Source organism: Ochlerotatus camptorhynchus, unplaced genomic scaffold (assembly GCF_037179485.1).
Source record: "Ochlerotatus camptorhynchus isolate MF236.1 unplaced genomic scaffold, CSIRO-AGI_Acam_v1.1 ptg000429l, whole genome shotgun sequence".
In the NCBI taxonomy this organism is placed as follows: Eukaryota; Metazoa; Arthropoda; class Insecta; order Diptera; family Culicidae; genus Ochlerotatus; species Ochlerotatus camptorhynchus.
Window position 1 is genome coordinate 1,190,622 of NW_027040915.1, and position 23,951 is coordinate 1,214,572.

General features: G+C 43.4%; 4 protein-coding genes across 5 annotated transcripts; 2 read left to right on the plus strand and 2 right to left on the minus strand.

Annotated features, from left to right (window-relative positions):
* Nucleotides 1-1,485: 1,485 nt before the first annotated feature.
* On the minus strand, nt 1,486-5,744 carry LOC135711264 (solute carrier family 35 member C2). Its single transcript, XM_065234061.1, has 6 exons — nt 5,461-5,744; nt 3,863-4,537; nt 3,730-3,802; nt 3,412-3,664; nt 3,177-3,352; nt 1,486-2,605 (listed from the first exon to the last, which is right to left on the minus strand). Exons 2-6 carry the CDS (start codon nt 4,342-4,344, stop codon nt 2,171-2,173), a joined length of 1,419 nt encoding a protein of 472 aa, XP_065090133.1. The 5' UTR covers nt 4,345-4,537; nt 5,461-5,744; the 3' UTR covers nt 1,486-2,170.
* Nucleotides 5,745-5,819: 75 nt separating this feature from the next.
* On the minus strand, nt 5,820-23,707 carry LOC135711274 (zinc finger protein 184-like). Of its 2 annotated transcripts, XR_010518463.1 has the most exons (3): nt 23,412-23,707; nt 22,030-23,349; nt 5,820-5,870 (listed from the first exon to the last, which is right to left on the minus strand). XR_010518463.1 is itself a non-coding variant. In XM_065234080.1 (2 exons), exons 1-2 carry the CDS (start codon nt 23,624-23,626, stop codon nt 22,125-22,127), a joined length of 1,440 nt encoding a protein of 479 aa, XP_065090152.1. In that variant the 5' UTR covers nt 23,627-23,707; the 3' UTR covers nt 22,018-22,124. The 2 variants fall into 2 exon arrangements, 1 of the variants encoding a protein (XP_065090152.1); XM_065234080.1 differs by lacking the exon at nt 5,820-5,870 and having other exon boundaries at nt 22,018-23,349.
* LOC135711286 (histone H4-like) lies at nt 14,091-14,402 on the plus strand. The gene has a single exon (XM_065234090.1). The coding sequence runs from the start codon at nt 14,091-14,093 to the stop codon at nt 14,400-14,402; it is 312 nt and encodes a 103-aa protein (XP_065090162.1).
* Nucleotides 21,148-21,919, plus strand: LOC135711266 (uncharacterized). The gene is made up of 2 exons (XM_065234062.1): nt 21,148-21,396; nt 21,456-21,919. Exons 1-2 carry the CDS (start codon nt 21,331-21,333, stop codon nt 21,903-21,905), a joined length of 516 nt encoding a protein of 171 aa, XP_065090134.1. The 5' UTR covers nt 21,148-21,330; the 3' UTR covers nt 21,906-21,919.
* Nucleotides 23,708-23,951: the final 244 nt, after the last annotated feature.

Here is a 23,951-nt window from a genome sequence, read left to right on the forward strand (position 1 = left end):
TTACTTCCCTTCCGAAGGAAGGCGTGATCAAAGATGTTATGCCTCAGAACATCCCGGCGGCGCCGACTGGGATTGAACCCAGGCCTGCTGGGGTGAGAGGTAATCACGCTTACCACTACACCACCGGCGCCGCTAACCAGCTTGATTGTAGTCGCCAAATACGAAAGCGGGAGAGCAGGGACTTAATTGAGAAGAAATTGAGCCTAACGACTCCACATGCTCACGGATGATTGTGCAGTCGTTTTTGCGGTCGTGGGGCAGGTAGATTGCGCCTACACTAAGATTGCTTTGTGGAAGTTCTACGACAATCCACAGCTGTTCCAGTTGACTGGAAATGGGTGACGTACTTACGTAGCTGGCTAGTCTCGTTGATACGGCAATCAGGACTCTGCCACCGCGCAATTTTTGACTGTTTAGGGGAGACCGGTCAGTTCTGAAGACGGAATAGAGTGACCCGAAGAGTTGCGATGAGTAAATTCGGTCGTCCAGCCACGTTTCCGTCAGCACAATCAAATCATATTCGGCCTCTCCAACAGCCAGGAAAAACGAGTCGATTTTAGTCCTCAGCCCACGCACGTTTTGGTAGTAGGTCCGGAGACCATTCGAGGAGCAATCACGGGAGCTGGAAATCGAAAGGACATCAGGTACCGAAAGCTCGGAATCGCAATCACACTCGCCTGAGGTTGCAGGCTGGAAGCCCCCGATGCCATCACCGACCACAGGACCGGGACGATGAAGATGGTGGATGTTTGCAGCAAGCGCGACTGGGTCGGGAGGTTCGGAAGCTTCCTCAGTGCCTGTTTTAGGGTGTCCCGGATCCGAGGAAAAGTAGGTGGCGGCATAAACCTGCTGGCAGTTGGCAGGACGGATGCATAGACATGATGTGGCTAGTGTGGCGGCCGCAGAGCCGGAAACACAGCTAGAAGTTGAAGCGGTATCAGGCAAAAGAGAGGCTGAATCGTCAGTATACTTGCCAGTAGTAGCTGGTTGGAAGACCCCCGACCCACATCTACACTCAGGACCGAGACGACTATGCTAAGCGCTGGCTGGAATAAGCGCGACTGAGGCAGAGAAATCGGGCGCTTCCACAGTGCTATCCACGATACGTCTCGGTGGTGGTCTAGAAGCAGTAGAGGTAGCAGCATTGTTCTTGGAGATCGTGGAAACATCGTGCATAGCGGGTTTGAAGACCCCATCTCCAATCCCACACACAGGGTCAGGACGACTGGTAAACGAAGGCGGGAAAAGCTCGACTGTGGTGGGGGGGATTAGGGGCTTCCATGGAGTTAACATCGTTGCATCCCAGAGTTGTTAGAAACCGGTATCAACAGAAAATCGGAAACTGCTGGATTGGAATCCGGCAGAACGTCGGGGCAGAGTCAAACAAAACTGCTTACGGCAGTGAAGTGAATGGGTAAGGGATTGACATTTCTCTACGAAATTTCTCGTGAAACTGATCGAAAACAATGATAAAATAATAAAATGTTATCATAAAACCATACTTTTGTGAGTACACTATATTTGTTCTATTACAAGTTTATCTCTCTTTTTTAATACATCGATTAATAAACGTAAATGGTGTGTACATGACATGTCGCGCGATAGATTGGCGAGTGTTGTGTGTATACAAAAATGTTTGAACATAAGCAATTATCACGGTTGTGTTTACATCAGGTTATTTTCGTACTAGGTATTTTTTTCTTAAATATCCATTTAAATGTTACTTTCGTAATCTCCCGATGTGCTGCAGCCATTCTGGGTCAATGTTTACTTACATCCGTGGTTACTCCTTTTCCTATATATTTAATTTACACAAACTAGCGAAAATGTGGTTACTTTCACTTACCGTGTGGTGGTAACACTGTATAATAGTTAAATGCCGTTACAACGGAAATATTATTACCCTAATTTAAAGTACAGGATAGTTTTCATTGTATTTAAAGTAGGTGGATCGTTTGGAAATTAAATGTACAAAACATAGGATTTAATGCCTTCCTCGTTAAAATCCTCTAGCTAAAAGTGTTAACACAAAATATACATCGTAACAAAATCAGATGAAATGTTCAATTCAGTTCCCACTCCTGCTAAGTAGGAGTGATATCGCTAAGCGCATAGTTAACAAATAAAATTAAGGTAATAAAATTTAGTTATTTCATCGTAAGTAGGAAAGTTATCGCTCGCGTCTTTGCAGTATATCGAACAGAACATCCTGAGCATCGTGTTCGCCTTGGTCGCTATCGTCCGAAACGTAGTTCCGATTGTTGACCACTAGGTGGTCCGAATCTTCTGCATCTCGATTGTCGTTCACCAGCAGGGGCCGATGTTGGCCACCGGCGACATTGCTGAAGCGTGCCATAGGAGTCAGGTCGAATTTGGGGTTGTACTTGGGCGATAGTCCATTTTTGCTGACAACCGTTCCGGACTCATCTTCGTCGTCATCGTAGGTGGGGGATGTTTCGTTCGAGTGTTGCTCTTCGGTGTAGGTCCAAAATTTGTGCACGACGTGGCAGCAGATGCCTCCGAGGCACATCACCAAACCGAGAACATTGATCAAGCTGAGCTGGTCACCGTACAATTCCACTGCCAAGACCAGCTGGCAGATTTCCTGTGCGTGGGAGGAAGAAGAAAAGAACGTTGTTATCGTTGAGCAGCTGCATTGCTGGAGATCGTCGACTCAACTGTGGGCGAGTGGGCGTAGACCCTTTTCCTCGAATAACATTTCCCTGAAATATGTTATTTTCAAGATAGTACTGCAGTTTGCTTAGTTATTGAATGTTAATTTACGTAATTTCTCTTCTTTCGTATTATTAAAGTTATGGACTGGATGTGGTCTAAATTAAGGAAATCTGCTCACTTTCCGGTATTTCTATGCCCCCCGTAGGAATCGTCTTGGAACAGTTACCAAACCACACATGCTGAAAGTCTCTAATAAAGTCATAATAATAATACAAACAGTTGCAACAACGGAAAACCGCAGAGTTAAACTTACTACCATTTGTTTTTATAGGTTGCTACGTGACAAAACATTATTAAAATTAAAATTTAAAAATGTCCGATTTTGCGACATCATCTGCACAAATTTTTCAATTTAGATGGTATATTGGTTGATTGAACACTCTTTTGTCCTCCATAAGATTTTAACATTGAAACGCAAGTAGAACAAAGTTCAGACATACCTTGAAAATCCCTGCCACCGACAGCGTCAAACTGGAGGTACTGCACAGCACCAGGAACTCGCTCACTTCCATGGCGAACGCGATGAATGCCCCCACCGAAATTCGCAGCCACATGTTCATTACGATCGAACTGTCCGTCTGGAGCAGACTGTCGAAACCATCCACTATGCGTTTGCCTGAAAGTAAAACTGGGTGTAGAAAACCGATAAATGGCGAACACCCTTTTTGACCTAACCTTCAAATCCGATCGTAAACGGGAGTACAGCCGCTATCATCCACGGTTGCATGTGAAAGATCATATCGATCGGGTTGTGCAGGCCCAGTTTGGACTTTTGCATGATGAGTTGGGCAAACGACCAGCGGATGCCACTGGATAGCGATGCAAACAGGAGAAACGAGAATCCCAGCGCATCAAAGTGGGTCGATTTGTACGTGAACAGGAACAACCCACCGGAGATCATCACCACAATGGCCGCCAGGGACCAGCTCTGGAAAAGCAATCGCATATGAAAGGAAGATGTCATTTGGCGACTCAAATCGGACCAGCTCTTACCTTCTTTTCCAATTTCAGCAAAATGGCAAATATCAGAATAAATATGATCGTTGTAGATTTGGTCATTGTATACCTGAAAGAGGTTATTTAAAATTGAGTCTAGTTCCATTGGGAAACTTCACATCAAACTTACAGGGAAATTTGGACCAACTCCAGTCCCCAGTTAGAGAATCCGATGTCGATTCCACTGGCCAACCCGGTGGGCAGAATTTTCCTAACCGAAGTTCTCCAGTCCAGCAGGATTCGATTCTTCTTGGTAGCGCACCGGAGCATGGCTCGCACTATCGCGGACAAGACTAGTTTGATGCAGAGATGATACAGGACCACCGATAGGGGGAACTTCAATTCTTGCAGCAGCAATCGCTGATAGAACGTGAGCCCGATCGAAAGCGTGAAGTAGCACAGAATCAAGATCAACGTGATAATGATTGTGTTGGTGAAGCTCTTCCGTCTCCCGGTTCCGCCCGATCCACGATTGGCCACTACGTACTGGTGGTTCTTGGATCCTCCCATGCCATGATGATGCACTTGAGTCTCACCTTCCAGTTCGATTTCCTCGTTCTGGGGATCGTGATCGATTGTTTGCTTGACTCGTGCATACTTGATGTTGGTCATAGTAGTTTGTGTGGATTAAGTAGCTTAAGGGGTGAGTAGATCTAAGTGATATGGTTTTCGTGTAATTGGTCGTTTTGCGTTCACTGGGAGTGGGACTTGAGAGGTTTCAATCGGATGACAGGAATGTATGATTGGCGACTCGCTCTAGCAGCTACCTCTGGTGGGATTCATACCTGCAATCGTTGCCGATGTTCTAAAAAGAAACGATTCAATTACGGTTAACTGTTGAAAAATACACAATTCGTTGATTTTGAAAAGCGAATAATTGACCTGAATTTCTCGAAGATCGTATGTCTAATAGTTATTTTGAATGAAGTGCAAGTAATTCGATTTTGCAAAGTAAATCAAATATATAACTGAATTTACTATTGGAAGGTGAGACAGGATGGGTCATCTACTTGATTTATTAATCGTTAGGTTATCAACATCAACAGGCTCAAAGGGGGTTGTATTGAACCTGTTGATGTTGACAAACAAATAAATTAAAAAATGTACTAGCTGACCCATCTTGCCCTACTTCACGAAAATAACACATTAAATTGTATTGCAAAGGCATGGCTCAATCACTCAGTCAATCGCTTCGAGGTTCAAACTTAATGGATTAGAGTGAAAATTGCCCAAAGCATATGTTTATTAGAAGAACAAAAAATAACATTTTCGCACAATTTCAACCATCACTACTACTTAGCAGCTTTTATCATAATCGCAGCCAGAAAATATTGCAACGCTTATCACTGAGGTGTTATTATCGTAGCACTGCTGATATGAATAGCAAATATCTAGTAGGTAGTTATTATTCGGCTAAACACAAGTGGTGATGTGTTAATTTTGTCCCTTATTTTGCTCTTATCGTTATAATATACATAGCTACATATTATGGATGTTGTTGAAGCATATCACCCAACCAGCTACAACGTCAAAAGTCCTTTGTATGTTTTTTTCTCTCCCTAAAATTCATTTCAATTTGCTAAATGTCAAGGGGCATCATCCGATCAGAAACTGGAGCACTTTTCTTCGAACTATTTTGGCCGTTTCGCAACTAATTTCCTATTATTTCACTGAGCACTTACATCAGGATTTGAATCGCTTTATCAAACCAACAACACGCAAACTTACCGAATGCTTATTCTAATCTATTTTTCTCCACTCTGCTGCCACGAATGTCACTCTTCTCCATATGGTTGCACACAATTTTCGAAAAAGTGGCGACGAGGATCACTGGTAGCTATTATGCTTCGGATGTCAACTTCTACTCCGGCTTACGTCCGGAGCGGTCGATTTAGTTTTCTGCTCATAAAATATCTTTTCCGAGTAACAAGACCACTTTTGTTTTTCTCATCGCGGTTCCTGCAATTCCAGACCGATTACCTAGTGTTGAACACTTTTACTATCATTCATTGCTTGTAATTTTCGCTCATGATGACGTTTAACTTGCGTGTTTGCGTGTTCGCTTTGTGCTTGTGGTACTTCACAAGCCTCTGCTGGAAAAGATTGACGCAAATGTGCAACCAATCCGGTGAAAGAAACTGGAATGAAAGGTTCAAAAGTATGATAACATCGATTCAGTTAGCAGTGTGCTTTCCTTATAAAAAAAAATTAAGGGTTGTGTCCAAAGCACGACTGCATTGTTGACGTAGAACTACGAGTTTATTTTTGCTGCTCCATTCAATAATATAAATATATTATTCATTAATAACAAAACAAATTGTATAGAAACTTAACTCCAAAATGAAAAAAAAAATGTTATTTTTTTTTTTTTTGAAATTAGGCGGGTGTTAAATAAATCTTAAAATTAGGATTTAGTTCCTTAATTATTCATAATTAGGTTGCAAACATGTTCCCTCAACTTTCGGAAACTTACTAATGTCAGTCATAGCAAAAACAACTTTAGAAATCAAAGTGCACCTGACATCACAAATCTTTATGTTGCAGAACTATGACAGACAAGTGGCTTTCAACATATGGAGAAATTTCTAAAAGTCGTAGGTTACTCAGTGCATGAGAAATTTCTGCACACGAATGAATAAAAGTGGCTCACTCTTTGAACAAGATTCGTTCTCAGTGAATACTGCTTTAGCAAGCTTTTTGACTCAAATAACACTAGCGCTGAGTTACAATACAACATAGAATGTTGTGCAAATTGCACACTGAGCTTGAACATCCAATAGGCTCCTTATGCATTCTGAATCACTTTTTTCTGCTCCGTCCGATACAAAAGACAGCAGTGCTCTCTAAATACGCCCATCTGTGAGAATGTTCAGCACGACGGCAGAGAGAGAGAGAAGGATAAAATCCACCTTTATTAACCTCTGAATTGTTCCTGCTTGCTGCTTACCACGCAGTCCGATGCGGAATTGAGCAGAGGTAGGTACTTTGACTTTACAGGGTGCGTGACGAATTTTTGCAGTAAATTTCAAATAGTAATTTCTCATGCTTGTGCATCATGATTTAGATATATTTGGCAGCACTGGATAGCTTATACTGTTAGGTGTAAGATTTAAACAAACATTGTTGAGTAAACGTAAAGATGTCGAAACAAGAGAGCAATCTGTCAGCCGTTGTCGCTTTGTTGCGCGCCGGAGTATGCATGAAAGGAATAATTCGGTCGGTAAATGTGTCTGAAAGAACAGTGTATAATATTAAAAAAGGCTTGGGAAAGTGATAAGACGGAGCACCTGCTCATACTGCTAATAAAGCACAGAAATGGCTTACGGAAAATATTTCGTAAATTTGGGAGGAAGAAATTTGGCCCCCAAGCAGTCCCGATATCAATCCGTTGGATTATTTTGTATAGGGCGTCGTCCAACGGGATACCAATAGAACTTAAGTCGCTAAAAGCTAAAATCAAGGCAGTGATGACATCTATGGATCGAAACATTTTAAAACGTGCATACTGCAGTTTCCGGAAGCGTCTAACTACAGTCGTCGAAAGGGAAGGCAATTTTTTTGAATAAATTTACTTACAACTTCCATATGTTGCGAAAGAAAATAAATCGCACAAAATTCATTGCTAGAATAACTAACTGGTGTATTTTTTTTGACGTTGGATAACGTCTTTCGGCAACATACGGGGGTACAAAATTGAAAACAGTCATTTTGGATGAGTTACGAAAAATTAAAAGATTTTGAACGATAATAACTCAACCGTCTCTCGATAGATTTACAAGATAATGGCATCAATCGATTGGAAATATTTCTAGCAATTTGCTGAATGTTTCAAAACTAATGATTTCATTCTGTAAACTATTGAAAAATGGTAAGAAGTAAACCATTGTCTAAAGATGGTGAAAATCGATTGATTTTTTTTATATTCTTATACTTTTTCCAACCGAGACATCAGATGCAAGTATCTGACACCTCTGATATTTTCTGTTCTACTATATAAGCGTCCAACAAGGTCGCCCGTTCCATCATTGTCTATCCGATCGTCGACCCAGCAGCAGAGCAGCAGAGCAGCAGTACCAGAGCAGCGGAAGCAGAGCAACGGCAGCAGAGCAGCGGCAGCAGAGCCTGGGGGCGAAAGGGCAACTACGCCGAGTGCGCTGGTGCCTGTGCTTCGGTATACTGGGCCGCCGTCATGGAATGCCCAGCTGCTGCAGTTCTCAGTCGGTCGTATTCACCGTCTTCTCCGCAAGGGCAACTACGCCGAGCGCGTTGGAAAAATTGCCCTTTTCAGGGCCAAAACATTATTAAGAAAGAGTTTAACGATTAATTTTCTAATTGCGAAGCCATATTTTATCTCGAAAAATAGTTTTAAAATTCTTAACAACGAGAATCTTGAAAACATAATAAAATTTACTTAGAAAGTACCATATGTTATTTTCTAGTGGATTGGGCAAAGACCTTTTCACTTTGATGCTACATGAAAATAAAGTGAAATTCATTTCCAAATCATATACCGGACCCGGCTGTGTTTGTTTTCCAAATCTCGAAAACAAACCCCCGCACACGTTCTATTTCGTTACTTCTAGACTAACATTTGAAAGGGGCGGAAGAGCCAAAATGTAAACAAACCATATTTTGGCACATATAGAGAGAACAGTTCACTCGATAAACACGAAAAAGTAGAAGAAAATATCACTTCATATCATCAAAAACGTTTCTTCTTACATGGCGTATTTCCAACTTTCAACTCGATGATGCAACTGGTTGTTACGCCTTGCACCAGAACAACGAATTATATTGTTTTAATATGCCAAACGTATTGATTCTGTAGTACCTAGTCACGCCCGATTAATTTAAAACGCATCCGATTGATATTTCAAGTGTAAAAAACGAACAAAAAGAAGACCAAAAAAATTTCCGGGCGTAATTCCACTCTCACAAAATTTACGAACGAAGAACCAAGGCGGAACAACAAACAACAAATCCCGATGGTGTACTTCCACGGCGTATCACCAGTGTTGGCAGTTCAAAGTGTGGAAGATCTGGGGGTAACAACATGTATGAAATTATCAGAGCGTATGATGTTTTCTTCTCAATTTCACGACAAAGAAAACTTTTTTTGAGTTTTTAGTTATGCATGATGATAGATTACACTATTAACTATATGTCAAGCTTATAAAATCATCCAGAAAATGGAAAGTCGTGAAACAGGATTAATTTTTAGGTCACCAAAATTCGGAAGCGATTTTCTCGATATGGTTTTTTTGGAGTTCCGCCCTTTCCAAATGTTAGTCTAGACTTAATCTAGACTAGAACGGAACGAAAGGTCACTTCAACTCTTTTGAATTATTGTGGTGGCCCTGAAAAGGGCCGGTTTTGTTAAGATACGACGAGCCAGCTGGATGTCCTTCGGCATGATAGTGACGCGCTTGGCGTCGATGGCACACAGATTGGTATCCTCGAACAGACAGACCAATATCGCTAGCTTACTGCAGAGCCATAACAGCTGAGCTCTGGAAGCGCAGATCGGTCTTGAAGTCCTGGGCAATTTCACGGCAACGTTGGAAAGGCAACTTTCGGATCGGCAGTTCGGTGGATTTCTGATAGCGACGGATCTCACGCAAGGCGACGGTTCCTGGCCGGTAGCGATGGGGCTTCTTTACTCCTCCGGTGGCTGGAGCGCTCTTGCGAGCGGCCTTCGTTGCCAACTGCTTGCGAGTAGCCTTTCCTCCAGTGGACTTGCGGGCGGTCTGCTGAGCTGGTTGTGATGCGTATGCAATGAAAGCACACTGTGGAATAAAATTAAAATTTTTTTTTTCAGTTAGTTTAAATGATCTTTATTTTAGTTTAACTTGGACGATTACCATATAAATTTTTACTAAGTGATTTAATTGCTTTCTTCATCTTTAGGTATGGGCAAAATTTAAAATTTGTTTTACAGGATTAGTCCTAGACTTAGTACACGGTCGACCACCTTGGTGGGATTGGTTTGTTTTGTTTTTAGAATTTGAAGAGAAACTACTTAATACTACTATTTACAGCTTAAAACTAACCTACTCTACTATATACACTTAACCTACTATGTACAAATTGCTTATTAAAGCATGTTCAGAAAGATTACATTTTTGAATAAATTTAGTTGTCATATCATCAATTTTGGAATCTACTTTGGGAATTTCTGCCTCTTGATGGAGGTCTGCTATTCTTGTGTCGAATGGACGATCTAGGATCATCCTCAACACTCTATTCTGTGCAACCTGGATTTTGTTCCTGTGGGTCTGAGCGCACGATTCCCACACCGGGGCGGCATAGAAGATCGCGGGGGCTATGATCTGTTTGTAAACAGCCAGTTTGTTTTGCCTTGAGAGGCGGGATCTGCGGCAAATGAGCGGATACAAACACCTAACCAAGGCGGAGCACTTAACTAGGGTTTTCTCTATGTGCGAGCGGAACAGGAGCTTCTCATCGAACAACATCCCGAGATAAGTAACATCAGTGGACCACTCGACCCTTGTACCATCCATTATTACGGTACAGGAGGGAGACGGTTTAAGTTTTAATGATTGTCTGTGAAGGAACATGATCGCTTGGGTTTTCGAGGCGTTGATTTTGATTTTCCACGTGGTGGCATAATCAGTAAAGGTGTCAAGGCATCGTTGGAGCTTGTTCGTAATTTCACGAGGCATCCTACCCTTGACGGCTATCGCGGTGTCATCTGCAAACAGAAAGAACACGCAACCGTCTCCTAGAGGAGGGATGTCCGACGTGTAGATGCTGTAAAGCAGTGGTCCCAGCAGACTCCCTTGCGGAACACCTGCTGGGATCGGAAACTGTCCCGAAAGGGAACTATTCAACGACACCCTGAACGACCTTTGCTGGAGATAGTTACGGGTGATTTTCACAAGGTATGGTGGAAAGTTGGAGTTACAAAGCTTGTATATAAGTCCGTCGTGCCAGACATTGTCAAACGCCTTTTCGACGTCTAACAAGGCCATGGCTGTGGACTTGGATACAGCTTTGTTACTCCGGATGTTATTCATCACCCGCACTAGCTGATGATTGGTGGAATGCCCCTTACGGAACCCGAACTGTTCCGGAAGAAGAATGTCATGTTCCTCCACAAACTTGTTTAGTCGGCTGAGGATCAATTTTTCGAACAGCTTGCTCAGCGCTGAGAGCAGGCTAATCGGTCTGTAGCTTGACGGTAGTGAAGGGTCTTTCCCAGGTTTGCGGATCGGGATGATTTTTGCCACCTTCCAGATGCTTGGAAAGTAGTGCAGCTCCAAGCATCTGTTGAAGGTGGCAGCTAGCAGCGAGTGCACCCTCGGGCTGAGATTTTTCAACGCTAGGTTGAATATTCCGTCAAACCCGGGAGCCTTCATGTTCTTACTGTATTTCAGCGCTGAGCAAATTTGTTCCTCTGTAATCCGTTCTTCTGGAGGGACGGCACAAGGGGAGGCATCTAACGTCAGGACGCACTGCGCAACCTGGTTCTCGAGTGGACTTGGGATTTTAGAGCCAAGCAAATGCGACTGGGCAATGTGCTCCCCAATCGCATTGGCCTTCTCTTCGTTGGTGATAAGCCGTTCGTCATTGACTCTAAGTGGTGGAATGGGCTTGGGGTGAGACTTCAGCACCTTGGCAACCTTCCAGAATGGTCTGGAACGGTCGTCCAGGTTCTGAACGAGCCACCCGAAACTCTCGTTCCGGATTGAGACCATTCTGGAAGCGATCTGCCGATTCAGATCGACCATTTCGTATTTACGCTGCAGATCCCCAGTCCGCTGAAACTGGCGTCTACGAACATTTCTGAGCCGAATCAAGAGTTTGGTGTGGGAATCAATTGCTTGAAACTTACCCCTCACAGGAACTCGTCGAACGCACTCTTCGTCAGCCACGGATATGGCTTGATGGAGACCCTCCAGGGCCCGGTCGATGTCCTCCACTGTGTCGAGCGGTGGGTTGTCGTCGATGTGGCGGTCGACCACGCGTCGAAACTGGACCCAGTTGACTCGATGGTAGTCCTTCCGCTGGCACGGTGCAGGGGCCACGTTGTAGCCCAGCTCGGTCAGCACCGGTTGGTGGTCCGAACTCAGGTCGTTGATGGCAACCGGCTTGGCTAATCTGGTGTTTGCCAAGAACAGGTCCAGCGTCGATGGGTTGCCCGTCGGTGATGTGAAGGTTGGTTCGTCCGGAAACCAGACGGAATAGAGACCATGCTGGGAATGGTCGAATAGCAGGCGGCCGTTCTGGTTCTGCTGGTAGTTCCGCCAGGCCTCGTGCCGGGCGTTCAGGTCCCCTCCGATTACGAAGCGGGCATTGGTGCGGGTTATGATGGCAAGGTCGTTCTTGAACTGCTGTGCTGTACCATTGCTAACGGTACATTGCCGGGGACAGTAGGCGGCGATGAACCGGATGTTTCCGGTCGATGTTTCCACCTCTACGCCGACGGCCTCGATGATGGAAGTGCGGTAGTGGGGTAGGGTGCAGTACTTGATGCCTTTCTTGATGATGACCGCGACACCGCCCCCCCTGGAGCTGGTGCGATCAAGCCGGACAGTGCTGTGGTCGGGCAGCCAGAAGCTGTCACCGGTCTTGAGGTGGGTCTCGGTGAGGAGGCCCACGTCGATGTCGTGCTTGCGGAGGAAGTCTGCAAGCTCAATGTTTTTCGCCCCTACGGAGCGAGCGTTCCAGTTGGCGATCTTTATGGGTTCACGGTCCATAATTAGCGACGAAGGAGATGATAGCTTGGAGCTGTTGTGTTCTTGTTGCGCAGGTGCGCTTGATGATGATGGCCTGGGCCAACAGTGTGACGATCTCATCCGTTGACAGCGGAGAATCGTCTGTAGCTTCACCGGTTGTACCGGCCAATCCCGGAGCAGGGGGATCCGTCGATGGGCCGGAGGCTTGACTGGGTACTGCAGCGGCAGCCGACTGGGCAGCAGCCAACTGTTGGTTGAGCGGGAGCGGCGCCAACACTGGAATTGACCGTGGTTGGACCGGTGATAACGGAGGAAAGTTCTGCGCGTTGTTTTCCGGGACCTTCTTGCGACCGGGCTGGTTGTTGGACGAGGCCTTCTTCCGGATCTCGGCGTATTCGGCCCGCTTCGGACAGGCCTTACTCGTGGCCTTGTGGGCAGCACCGCAGTTGGCGCATGTGGGAGCGGCTTCCTCGATGCTGTCGCAGTCGTCGATCTTGTGGTTTTTGCCGCATTTGATGCAGCGGCTGGCCATGCGGCAGTTCCTGGTGCCGTGCCCGAACAATAGGCAGTTCGAGCACTGAGTGACGCCACGGTGGGTTGGCTTATACCGCTCCCACTTCACTACGATGTGGAACAGTGTGCGTGTCGTATGGAGATCCTTCACGGTTGTGGAGTTCTTCTGCAGATGGACCAAGTAGAGCTGGTCACGATACTTGATGGCCTTGCTGCGGGTCATCTTGTGGATTTCGACCGGCTTGAGGCCGTTCGCCTTAATCTCGTCCATTAAGGTGGTGGTGTCCATGTCGTGGAGCCCGCGCAGCACCACTTTCAGCGGCTTGGTGGCCTCGACGTCGTGGGAGAAGTACTCCAGCTTCATCCTGTCCAAGAGGGCCTGGACTGCGTTGTAGTGATTTTCAGCCGAGACCATCAGTTTGTAGCCTTCCGTGCACCGTTGAATGGTGCAGCGAAGGCCCTGCTTAATGTAGAAATCCAGCTGCTCCCATAGCCCGGGAGGGAAGCCCTTCACATAGAAGGGTGGCAACTTAACTTTTTTAGGCACCGTCTCAGGGTCCGACTGCGGCTGGGCTCCGTTCTGCAGGGCGGAGAACGGATTGTTGCTCAGCAGCTTTTTTGCTGCCGATGCGGTGGCGCTGATGTCTTCAGGTCTGGGTCGTTTAGTTCCGGGAGGCCCCGGCTGCGGGTCCGCAACGCCTGTCGGGACGGGCAATGGGGTTTTCTTCTGCTTCTTCTGAGCTGGCTCGGTGGTCGCGCCGTCTCCTGGGAGAGTCTGTTTTCCCGGTAAGCCGGCACTCGCGTTACCGCGCGATGTCTTACCCATGGCTGGGTCAGCGAGAGCGTCACTATACAACGCGGAGCTAATTCGACTTGCGAACGAACGAACGAAACTAGAGAGAATTCAAATCGACTGAACTGCTCAACAGTCTGGCAGCGAAATCTCCATAAAATTAAAAATCACTTCCATTCTGTTTTATAACATGCGTTTGCTGTGTTCAACCAATCAGAAACGATGAAAGAACAAGAACACAACAACTAACCAAAAGAATTTAACCCTCAAGTAGGTATAAAACAGCCAAAATTTGGAATTTTTGTTCACTTTTGTTTCAAACTTCATCGACGTTACAATTGTCATATTAGAAAATGACTGGACGCGGCAAGGGTGGAAAAGGACTTGGCAAAGGAGGAGCCAAGCGTCACCGAAAAGTGTTGCGTGACAACATCCAGGGCATCACTAAACCTGCAATCCGTCGTTTGGCTCGTCGTGGTGGAGTTAAGAGAATTTCCGGTCTCATTTACGAAGAAACCAGAGGAGTGCTGAAGGTATTTCTGGAAAACGTTATTCGTGACGCCGTTACTTACACCGAACATGCGAAGAGGAAGACTGTCACCCCCATGGATGTCGTTTACGCTCTGAAGCGGCAGGGACGTATTCTGTACGGATTCGGGGGTTAATTTAGTATCATCGACTCAGAACCAAAAAATCGGCCCTTTTCAGGGCCACCATATAAATTTAAAAGGTGTTTTAGAATTGACGTCATTCGATGAACTGTTACATTCAAGTAATTTTTCCCCGGTATATGACCACAATTTTAATAGGGCATCACGGCCACCCAAATTTGAGTTAAGTTAGCTTGTTTTAAGTGCAGGAACTCAGCAATGAGAAAATGTTTCATGTTTGTCCAGGATAAACTTACTGAGAAAAGTAAATATTGGACACACATTCATTGGTACTACTCCTACTTAGAGTAAAATAATTTCATTTTCCGGCTGATTTTTGAGATTTTCCACAGGAAACCATGAGCCAATATTACTCATCGCTGGGTTCCTTAACTATTGGCTACTAAAATTTAGGTCGTGCTTATCGCAGGGTTGTCATTGTCAAAACTCAAAATAGTAAACCTATAACACTCTTGTAACTTACAACTTCTACTGTTTATTTTTGATAGAATAAAAGGAAACAACGATTCAGTCCAATGGAAATGGAAAGCTTCATAAAATTTCCAACATAGAAATACAAATTGATTGTGGTACCTAAAAAAGAGTTATTAAGGAATATTCCTTCAACACATAACAGATGTTTTTTTTTTCTTTGTGGTTGTCTTTACAGACGGCTAAGACCATAGTTTGGTCCATCTCGCCTATAACAGACGTTATCCAACGCCAACCCTGCGGTCGTATCTAGTATACAACCCTTCCAACTTTTTTCTTCTCAAATATGCCATTTACTGCAAAAATTCGTCACACACCCTGTAAATGATCTTTATTTCTTGAGTTTGTGTGGTTCACATGTACAAATTTTCAAGTGACACAGTTACGTCTTTTTAACTACAGCAGCGCTGTTTTATAACTTTTCAGGTTCAAGCAGAACGATGTGCTACCGAGTGATACTCGATTATCACGACTGGGTTTGGGGAAACGTTTATTTCATGAAAACAGAAATAGCATTATCGTTAGCTAAATTTTCAAAACTTGTTATGAATTGGAAAAGTATTTAATTCAGCAGAGTTGTAGAGTTATTTCCTATCGATTGGTATATTTGGATTTTAATTTAATCTATAAATGACAAAGCTACAAACTTTCAAAACCTTACACTTTTTCGCCACATATTTTTTTTATTTGCTCCCCAGTATAGTCAACAAAGACGTAGTTCTACTAGCGGCATCCCACTTTAAACTTTGAATTTCTAACGATGTACTTATAAATTTCTAGCTGATATCTTAGATACCTATAAATACTTAAAAATACTTAAGAAATACCTAGTACTAGTCCCTGGTTGCTAGACAAATTACTGATGTTTGTTTACTCAATGTCAGTGATTTTATGTGTCAGGTTGGATTTTGTGCATTGCGAGCGTTATAGTATTTAGTGAATGAATCATACAAAAGAAGAGATTTACAACTTCAGAACAAAGGTCAATTATGAGTTTCCGTCTATGAGAATGTGTCTTTTTTCTGACATAAGAGAAAATTTAAACAAAAATCTGCTTTCCAGCTGCACCGATTCTCAACCTGAAGTACCCGTCTCTCTTATTTAAGTAGCTATATTTGAGATAGTATTTGAGCAAACACACTTTTCTGAACAAGTTTCATTATGATATTCACTCCTATTCCCTATTTGGATCGAAATAGATTTGTCATAAGTATTTTTATTGAAAATTTGTTTCGATCAAAATAAGGGTAGATAGGTGATACATAAATCCCAAGTAACAAGTTCGGTTTTATAGGGGTTATCTAGACCATGATTTAGATTTGTAGCATGCGTTAAAACCTCCATAAAATTTTCAATGTTACTTGGGATAGATAGAAATAGATAAGTGACTAAATTGAATCCTTTGATCAAATTCAGTATAAGGCAAACATGTGAAAGATGACAGTGAGCCAAATGTAAACCAAAGTCATGGTTTATTTAATATATATTTGTGTATTTTATTTGTCAAAGCTCATTTGCATAAGCTTCAAAAAAGCCGAAGTTCAATTTTAGATTAACAGAGTTTTCTTAAACCTAATGTTACTGGACCGAAGGCCGATTACTCAAACAATTGGGTAAACAGGTGGAAGTTCTCGGGGTTTCACTGAAGTCTGCAGGTCTGCATAATTGACATCGTGCCGTTTCCGAATTGACTCTGTCATCGTCCTCATGTCTTCTTCTAATTGTGATATAGATTCAGACTTCAAGAGCGCTATGGTTAGGCTACATGAAAATGATAGTACGTCCAGCAGCTTTTTCACCAAAGCCCCGTTGAATGATGTCTGCAAATAAAATATTTAATATAAAATGAGTAGTAGTAGTAGTAAATTAAATTATAATCAAACCCTCAAAATACCTATTTTATCCTATCAGTATGAATCAGTAACTCTTCGGTACACAATTTGCAAAATTCACGCGTGATGTTTGACATCGACATGAAAAACAATTTCACTAGAAACCGATGTTATAGTCAAGACTTACTATGATCAAAATAACGTCATGATAAAAATATTTGAAAATACTTAAAAATACTTAAGAGAGATTAAACAATACTTAATGAGTATTGGAGCTAAAGTTTAGAGTGGGATGCCCCTAGTAGTTCTATGTCAAAAAATCAGAAATTTAATATAAATTATCATTACACTATAATATGATCGGTTATTCGTTTAAACAACAGGAGCACATATCGTGGTAGGGGTAAACAATAGTTGCAATTTCCAAACCTACGACTGGATGCCTTCCTTCAAATAACAACTGAAGTGCGGTAAAAAATCGGTAGAACTGTTTCAAACACACCGTTGGTACTTGAGCGGGTCGGTTTTCATCTCTTTTTGCCAGTGGTTGCGGGGACACACACCCCTCACCATAAGAGAGATGAAAAAACCGATTTGTACCTTCCTTAAAAGTTGTCCTAGCTCGCTATTCTAAAATCTATATGCAATCTTCACACTGCCGTACTCTAACGGAACTATCAACTCTATGCTTTCATCTACTCCATCTATCGTATAAAAATTACCACTACAGTCTGTTATTTGAAATTAGCATCTTCAACTATAAACAAATACCGCCAATATGCGCCATTTTTTCCGGTTAACGACTGTACAATACGTATCAATGGTATATGTACTGTAGGGTAAGTTGGGGCAAGATGAGGCAACTAGTACATTTATTAATTTATTTGTTTGTCAATATCAACAGCTTCAATGCAACCTCAATCAGTGCTGTGAGGTCCAGAGCCGACCAGAGCGGTCTCATGTTCTCGTACGTGATAATTTGATTAACCTTTGCGTGCCTGACGTCTATATTTGCATAGATTCTAGCATAGATTTCATCATTCTATTAGCTCTAAAAACATAATTTCTCAATCTTTTTCTACACAAGTTGCATTTTCTCGGGAATCTATTCAAGTTTGAGAACCCGTCAGAAAAAAAGCAATCAATACATGGTTTTAGAGTTATTCCGGTTTCCGTTGGGGTCACCCTGGTTCGAAATTCGGCTTTGCTGATCCTGGTCCGACATCCCTCAGGGTTGCACCTGCATCACAATGTTACGCCAATTCACTCGGTCCGTGGCTGCTTGTCTCCAATTTCTTGACCGTCCCACACTTCCAAGATTCTGCTCCACTTGATCTAACCACCTTGCTCGCTGTGCTCCTCTTCGTCTTGTACCAGCCGGATTCGAGGCAAACACCATTTTTGCGGGATTTTTGTCCGGCATTCTTAAAACGTGTCCCGCCCATCGTACCCGTCCAGCTTACGTAACTTTTTGGATACAGGGTTCGCCATAGAGTTGCGCCAGCTCGTGGTTCATCTTTCGCCTCCATACACCGTTCTCACATACCCCGCCAAAGATGGTCCTAATCATTCGTCGTTCGAAAACACCCAGTGCTTGCAGGTCCTCCTCGAGCATCGTCCACGTCTCGTGCCCGTAGAGAGCTACCGACTCAGGGTCTTGTAGAGTCCGTAGTAAGCACGACTTCCGGCAATAATACGCCGACGAATTTCTCTGCTGGAGTTGTTATCCGACGTCACCAATGATCCGAGGTACACAACTTCATCTACCACCTCGAACTCATCTCCGTCACGCTTCTGCCAATGCGAGCCCTATCCCACTCGGTTCCTCCAGCTAACAGATACTTTGTCTTCGACGTACTCACCTTTAATCCATCCTTCTCTGCTTCACGTTTCAGCCTGGTGTACTGCTCCGCCACGGCCTGAAACGTTCTTCCGACAATGTCCACGTCGTCATCGAAGCAGATGAACTGGCTGGACTTATTGAAGATCGTGCCCCGCATGTTAAAGCCCGCACGTTTCATAACACCGAAGACTACAAATCAAGAAGACTGGCAACTCTGCCAAAAATCAGGAGACAGTAACGGCAACGCCTCTTCTGAACAAAAGTGGAACCTATATATGATGGTGTGTGTTAATTCACAAGTGCATTCACACACATAGGTAGAAATAATTAGATGTCAATTATTGGTTTTGTTGTGATTGTCGTAAACAGTGAAACGTTTCTTTCTTTGCTTTATGCTGGCAACGAGTTAAAAATCCTGCTGAAATTGAACGTAAGTAAATTTGTTTTGACTACCATTCATACTGGCGGCAACGCTCTGATGAGACAACGAAACCACAGACAAACAGACATAACACATTGAATATTTGCAACTGTAAAACATCGTCGTTAAAATATTACCGCCACCTGTTGAGTACACTGTGGTGGGCACTACACTGAACAGATAGCGGTATTGTGTAAACGTCAAACGCAAGGGAATTGATAATGCGTGCCACAGGTATCAGGCGGTACTATCAACTGCGATACTTTTAAATTGTCCGTTAAATGCTTGTTCGATGAATAACTTGCGAGTGTTATGTCTGTTTGTCTGTGACGAAACCTTACCCCCAAGCTCCTCCCCTGATCCTAACGCTATTGAGCCTTCCAAATAAACATACTAATTAAAAAAAATTGCTATCTCAGAATTATCTTCCTCCTTTCCTAAGTGATGCATTTATGAGCATTCGTATGGTGCATTAGTAAAATGCATGCCCGTTCCGCGTGGCTCTGGCACCTGGCCACAACGGGGGGAGTTGAGTTGTGACGCTCGGCAACTTGGCACAGTACTCGCTGACCATTTGAATGTCACTGGCCAATCCGACATTGTTGTTATCATTCTCTGGAACGGGTTGTCCGATTCCAAGAACTGTAAAAGCATACAAAGGATCACTATCCGGTGGATTCATGTTCTGACAACATCTAAAATGGAAATATACACAGTTTGGGATTGTAGTCCTTCAACCTTTCAATTTCATTTTCTCCAACATTAGATCCTGCTACGCCTTCCGTTGGATCGTGATGTAGCTACCGGATCTTTCCTTTTTTTCAATCCTTTAATTTTCAGCAGCTTTCGAATGACGGCAGTTCACTCAACGGAGGTGGAAGCCGCCAATTCCTTATAGTGGAAATGACGGCTTCGGCATGACAGACTATTTTCGGCAACCCAAATTGAAACACTATTTTCACTGGATTTTCTTGCGAAAACACTTCGCTGAATGCATGCAAACGATTCTTTATGCTTTCAGCTTCAATTTTACTATATTTTTACCACTGAGAAAAAGCAATCTAGCAGGGTTTTTTGAAATGAAACACACGCACTACAAATTGTAGCTGATTTCGAGTTGCCGATAATAGAACAGCAGATTTACATGCAGTTCAAATGGAACGGTTGCCGACAATACTCGCTCTCACTAGAGAAGATTGGAGCTTTGTAAAAGTGTTTCAAAACTGTTTTTGACAATTCTTTCGACTGAAATTGTTAGAGCAGCTGGCAGCAAAAGATTGTAAACAAACCAATACTGCATATGTGTGCGTTCCATAGAGAAAAAGGCTATAGAAAGAAGGTCGTTGCTTAGGTTGCCGAGAATACGTAAATTCCCCTATTTGATTGCTTTCAACAGGCAAAATAAACAATATTTCGGTTCATGGTACACAAGTAAAAGTTACTTTCACTAGGTATCGATCCGAGTTTCCATCCTCTACTTGATCCACCATGACAAGTTTTTCGGTTTGGAGTGAAATTTTGTAGAGCAAAACAAAAACAAGAACGAGTACCGTGTTATGATTATTCGTTTCGGTGACATTAGGTCACACATACAGCAACTGTTAATGAGTAGTCTCACTAACACTTGTGCTTTAAAGTTCCACCTTTGATTGTCAGAGGCGCTGTTATCAGTGATTTTTGACGTTTGTATGGGAGAAGGGAACAGTTGCCAGTCTTCTTGATTTGTAGTCTTCGGTTATTATCAATTTAGCTTCGACCTTTTAGTGAATGGGATAGGCTTGCCCAGCTGGCCGATGAAATTAAACAACTTTTGTGGATTGGATCACGACAAACAATGGTTCTCATACAGGTATACATTAATACAGTTGCTAATCGATTTTTTTCGGATTCTATATTATGGACTGAAAATAATTAGTAAACTCTAGAAAAAAAAGTGTTCAACCATATGTTTGAAAGAGTCGTCCCTTCAAAATTCTATGATTCATTGGGAGACAAAATCAACCTATAAAAATTCTATCTACGAAGAATGATTTTTGAATGAACACAGTACTCATCACAGGCAAAAAGCATAGACCTGCTGTGAATAACCCCTCGCAAATACACTACCTCGAGTAAACTCATACCCAATCGTATGATTATCATTACGATCAAAAAAGAAGCTTGAACAAACACAACAGAAAAGCAAACACAAAAGTGAATGGGGACACAATTCAACGTAAATCAAATCTGGTTTCGATTTGACCTTCAGTTTAGCGGTAGATTGTTGATGGTCCTGTTGCATTCACTAGCTTATAATGTAATTCTTCATCAAACTATATCGTAGTGAAAGTAGGTACAGAATTACTTCCATCCACCATGGCTGAAGAACAGCCAGCAGAAGACTATTCCAACTACTTCAAGGCGTCCAATCTTCAATCAGAGGTAAAGCCAGCTGGATGTAACACCCACCCAGAATAATCGAAATCATGTTTCCCTTCTAGATCCTACCCATCGGCACCAGTATCGAAGAGATGCTACTCCGGATGGAGGAGTTTGAAAACATTCTGGAACTGGTCAAAGAGGAATCGTCGCTAGCCGTCCAGCAGAACATTCCCAGGATAGCGGCAATGAAGCCGGAGTTTGATAGCCTGTGCGACCGGTTGGATGCGCTAGAGCGTTTCGTTGCGATGGTGTCGAAAAATCTGGACGTGGTGGAACGGCAGGTTCAGATTGCGGAGGAAGAATTGGACATTCCGGACAAGACGATCAACGTGCTGCTGAAGTCACTGAACATTTTCGGGAAGCCAAAGCCTACGGAGAAGCAGACCAATAGGAATGCCAATGGGATGTACGATCCACCGGCGATTTTCAAAACAGATAATTACTTCGGTGGGGTAAAGGATTCCGAGGGTAGTTCCGGGGTGGATAAATCTGAAGTGGCCAAAAAGTGATGCTGTTTGTTAATGATATTGAGATGGACAATAAATTTATATTTTGTAATAAACTGTGCTTGTTTGAAAGGGCGGGTCATCGCATGTATAAGACGTTGCCAAGATTTTTGAATACTTAATTTACCTTTATTCGGCTACGTTATGCCCAAATGTGCCGACTCGATGTGCTTAACTAAATCACAGAGCACACCTCACATTCTACCGCATCATTGCCGCGTTTCACCTCGTTAGCTCCTCAGTTGAAGCGTCCTGTGCATGGCTTCGTGCTACGTGTTTTGCAAGGTTGGTAATATTTCTGTACACCGCATCACAGTGCAAACAATTGTAAGGCCGCTCGCTAGTGTGAACCAAATGATGTTTCCGAAGGGAGGTTCGATTACGGAAGTGTTTACCGCACAGCTTGCACATTGTGCCGGGAAGCTTCTGGTGAACGTAACGATCGTGATCCAAAAGGTCATAGTTCGTTTTGTACGCTTTGTCACACTTCAAACATGGGAAGCTCCTTTTGGTAGGCTTCTTCTTTACATGAATTTGATGACTTGCTCCATGTTGGCGATTTTCGTGACTCAACAGGCTGTAATTGTATTTGAAACCCATTGTACAGTAGCAACATCTCAGTGGTCGGTTAGAATGATCGTGGAATCCCAAGTGCCAATTGTAGGAAGTTATGATTTTGAATGATTTGTCGCACTCGGAACACTTATAAGGCGCTCCATTACAGTGCTGCTGCGTTAAATGAGCCACCAGGTCTTCAGGAGTGTCTAGAAGTGTATCACAGACGTGGCACTTTTTGCTGAGGTACTCTCGGTAGCTGACTTTTTCCTGGGTAACTTTTGGTTTTCGGCGAGGTGGACCACGCTTACTGTGAGTATTTGCGGGAAAGTTGAACTGTTTGACGATTGGTTTAAAGGATCTACTCAGATGAATTTCCTCTTTCGTTACCTTCTTAGGAGAAGCTTTCGACACTTCCTCCATCGTGTAATCATGGATAAGTGTCACAATGCGTTCATCTGTGATGCGCTCTGGCTCCTGCTCTATCGATGCTTGCACAATTTCAACTTCTTCCTTCATGCATTCAATTTCGAAACTGATCGTGTTATATTCAAGAGGTTCCGTAGCTTCCTCTACCGTAGCTCTATCCGGCACTAGCGCTTCATCTACCGGTTTGAAAATGCTATTCCTGGTGGCAATTTCCAAAGCTTTGTATTCCTTTTCACTTTTCTTGCTGCTCTTCATCCACTTATCGACCACTTGCATCTTTGCTTCACATTCCTCGCAAATGTCCTTCAGAATATAATCTTCAGCCAAATTAATTTTTAATGCATAATTCACCAAATCAACCAACTCTTCATTCTCCAAAACTTCCTTGTCGGAAACCATCTTCTTCCGTTCATCGAATCGCAGGCAGAATCGGCAACTTCCTACCTCTACCGTCCTCCCACTCCTAGGGAACAAAAAAAAAATGAGCCCTCCGATTCCACACCAACCAAAACTTGTATCACTCACCTATGCAGGAAGCGGTACGGTTCCCAGTAGCCATGAGTTTCCGTCTGATTGTCGCCAAAGTGCCACGAGCAAAGAGCACCGCAGTGGTACGTCGGGATGCGAAGTCCGGTGCCGGCTTCAATGGCTCGCTTCCAGCGACTCTGTAGCAAAAGGTTCTGTGGGAAGGAGATCACCCGTTTGGCCCATCCTATACAGCTGGGGACGGCACACTGCATCTTGGAGTGGAAACTGTATGTGGAAGAAACACGGACACTTGAAACGATTGAAACTGATTTGAGATGTTTCAGTAGGTTGGTAGAAAAACAGGAGAAAACGTTTTTGTTTATGTGGAAATTTGACAACCGTTGTTTTTTCATGTTTGGATAGATCAGTGCACGGTCCCCAACCTCACTTTTTGCTCCCTATCATTTTGCTTCTGAGTAAAAGAGATAGCAACGAATGGGAGCCAAAACAAACCACCCAAAACTGTCAAAACTTACGGGTGAGAGAAGAGTGCGGCAAATCTTCACGGCGAATGAGAACGACTCAAATTTGAGTTTA

Excerpts from the sequence above, each read along its gene's own strand:
- LOC135711286 (XM_065234090.1), top strand. The coding sequence starts at position 14,091 with ATGACTGGACGCGGCAAGGGTGGAAAAGGACTTGGCAAAGGAGGAGCC.
- LOC135711274 (XM_065234080.1), bottom strand. The coding sequence starts at position 23,626 with ATGCAGTGTGCCGTCCCCAGCTGTATAGGATGGGCCAAACGGGTGATC. Across the intron at positions 23,350-23,411 it reads CCGTACCGCTTCCTGCATAG|GAGTGGGAGGACGGTAGAGG; the intron begins GTGAGTGATACA and ends TTTGTTCCCTAG.
- LOC135711266 (XM_065234062.1), top strand. The coding sequence starts at position 21,331 with ATGGCTGAAGAACAGCCAGCAGAAGACTATTCCAACTACTTCAAGGCG. Across the intron at positions 21,397-21,455 it reads CGTCCAATCTTCAATCAGAG|ATCCTACCCATCGGCACCAG; the intron begins GTAAAGCCAGCT and ends TTTCCCTTCTAG.
- LOC135711264 (XM_065234061.1), bottom strand. The coding sequence starts at position 4,344 with ATGACCAACATCAAGTATGCACGAGTCAAGCAAACAATCGATCACGAT. Across the intron at positions 3,803-3,862 it reads GAGTTGGTCCAAATTTCCCT|GTATACAATGACCAAATCTA; the intron begins GTAAGTTTGATG and ends AACCTCTTTCAG. Across the intron at positions 3,665-3,729 it reads TGCTGAAATTGGAAAAGAAG|AGCTGGTCCCTGGCGGCCAT; the intron begins GTAAGAGCTGGT and ends TTGCTTTTCCAG.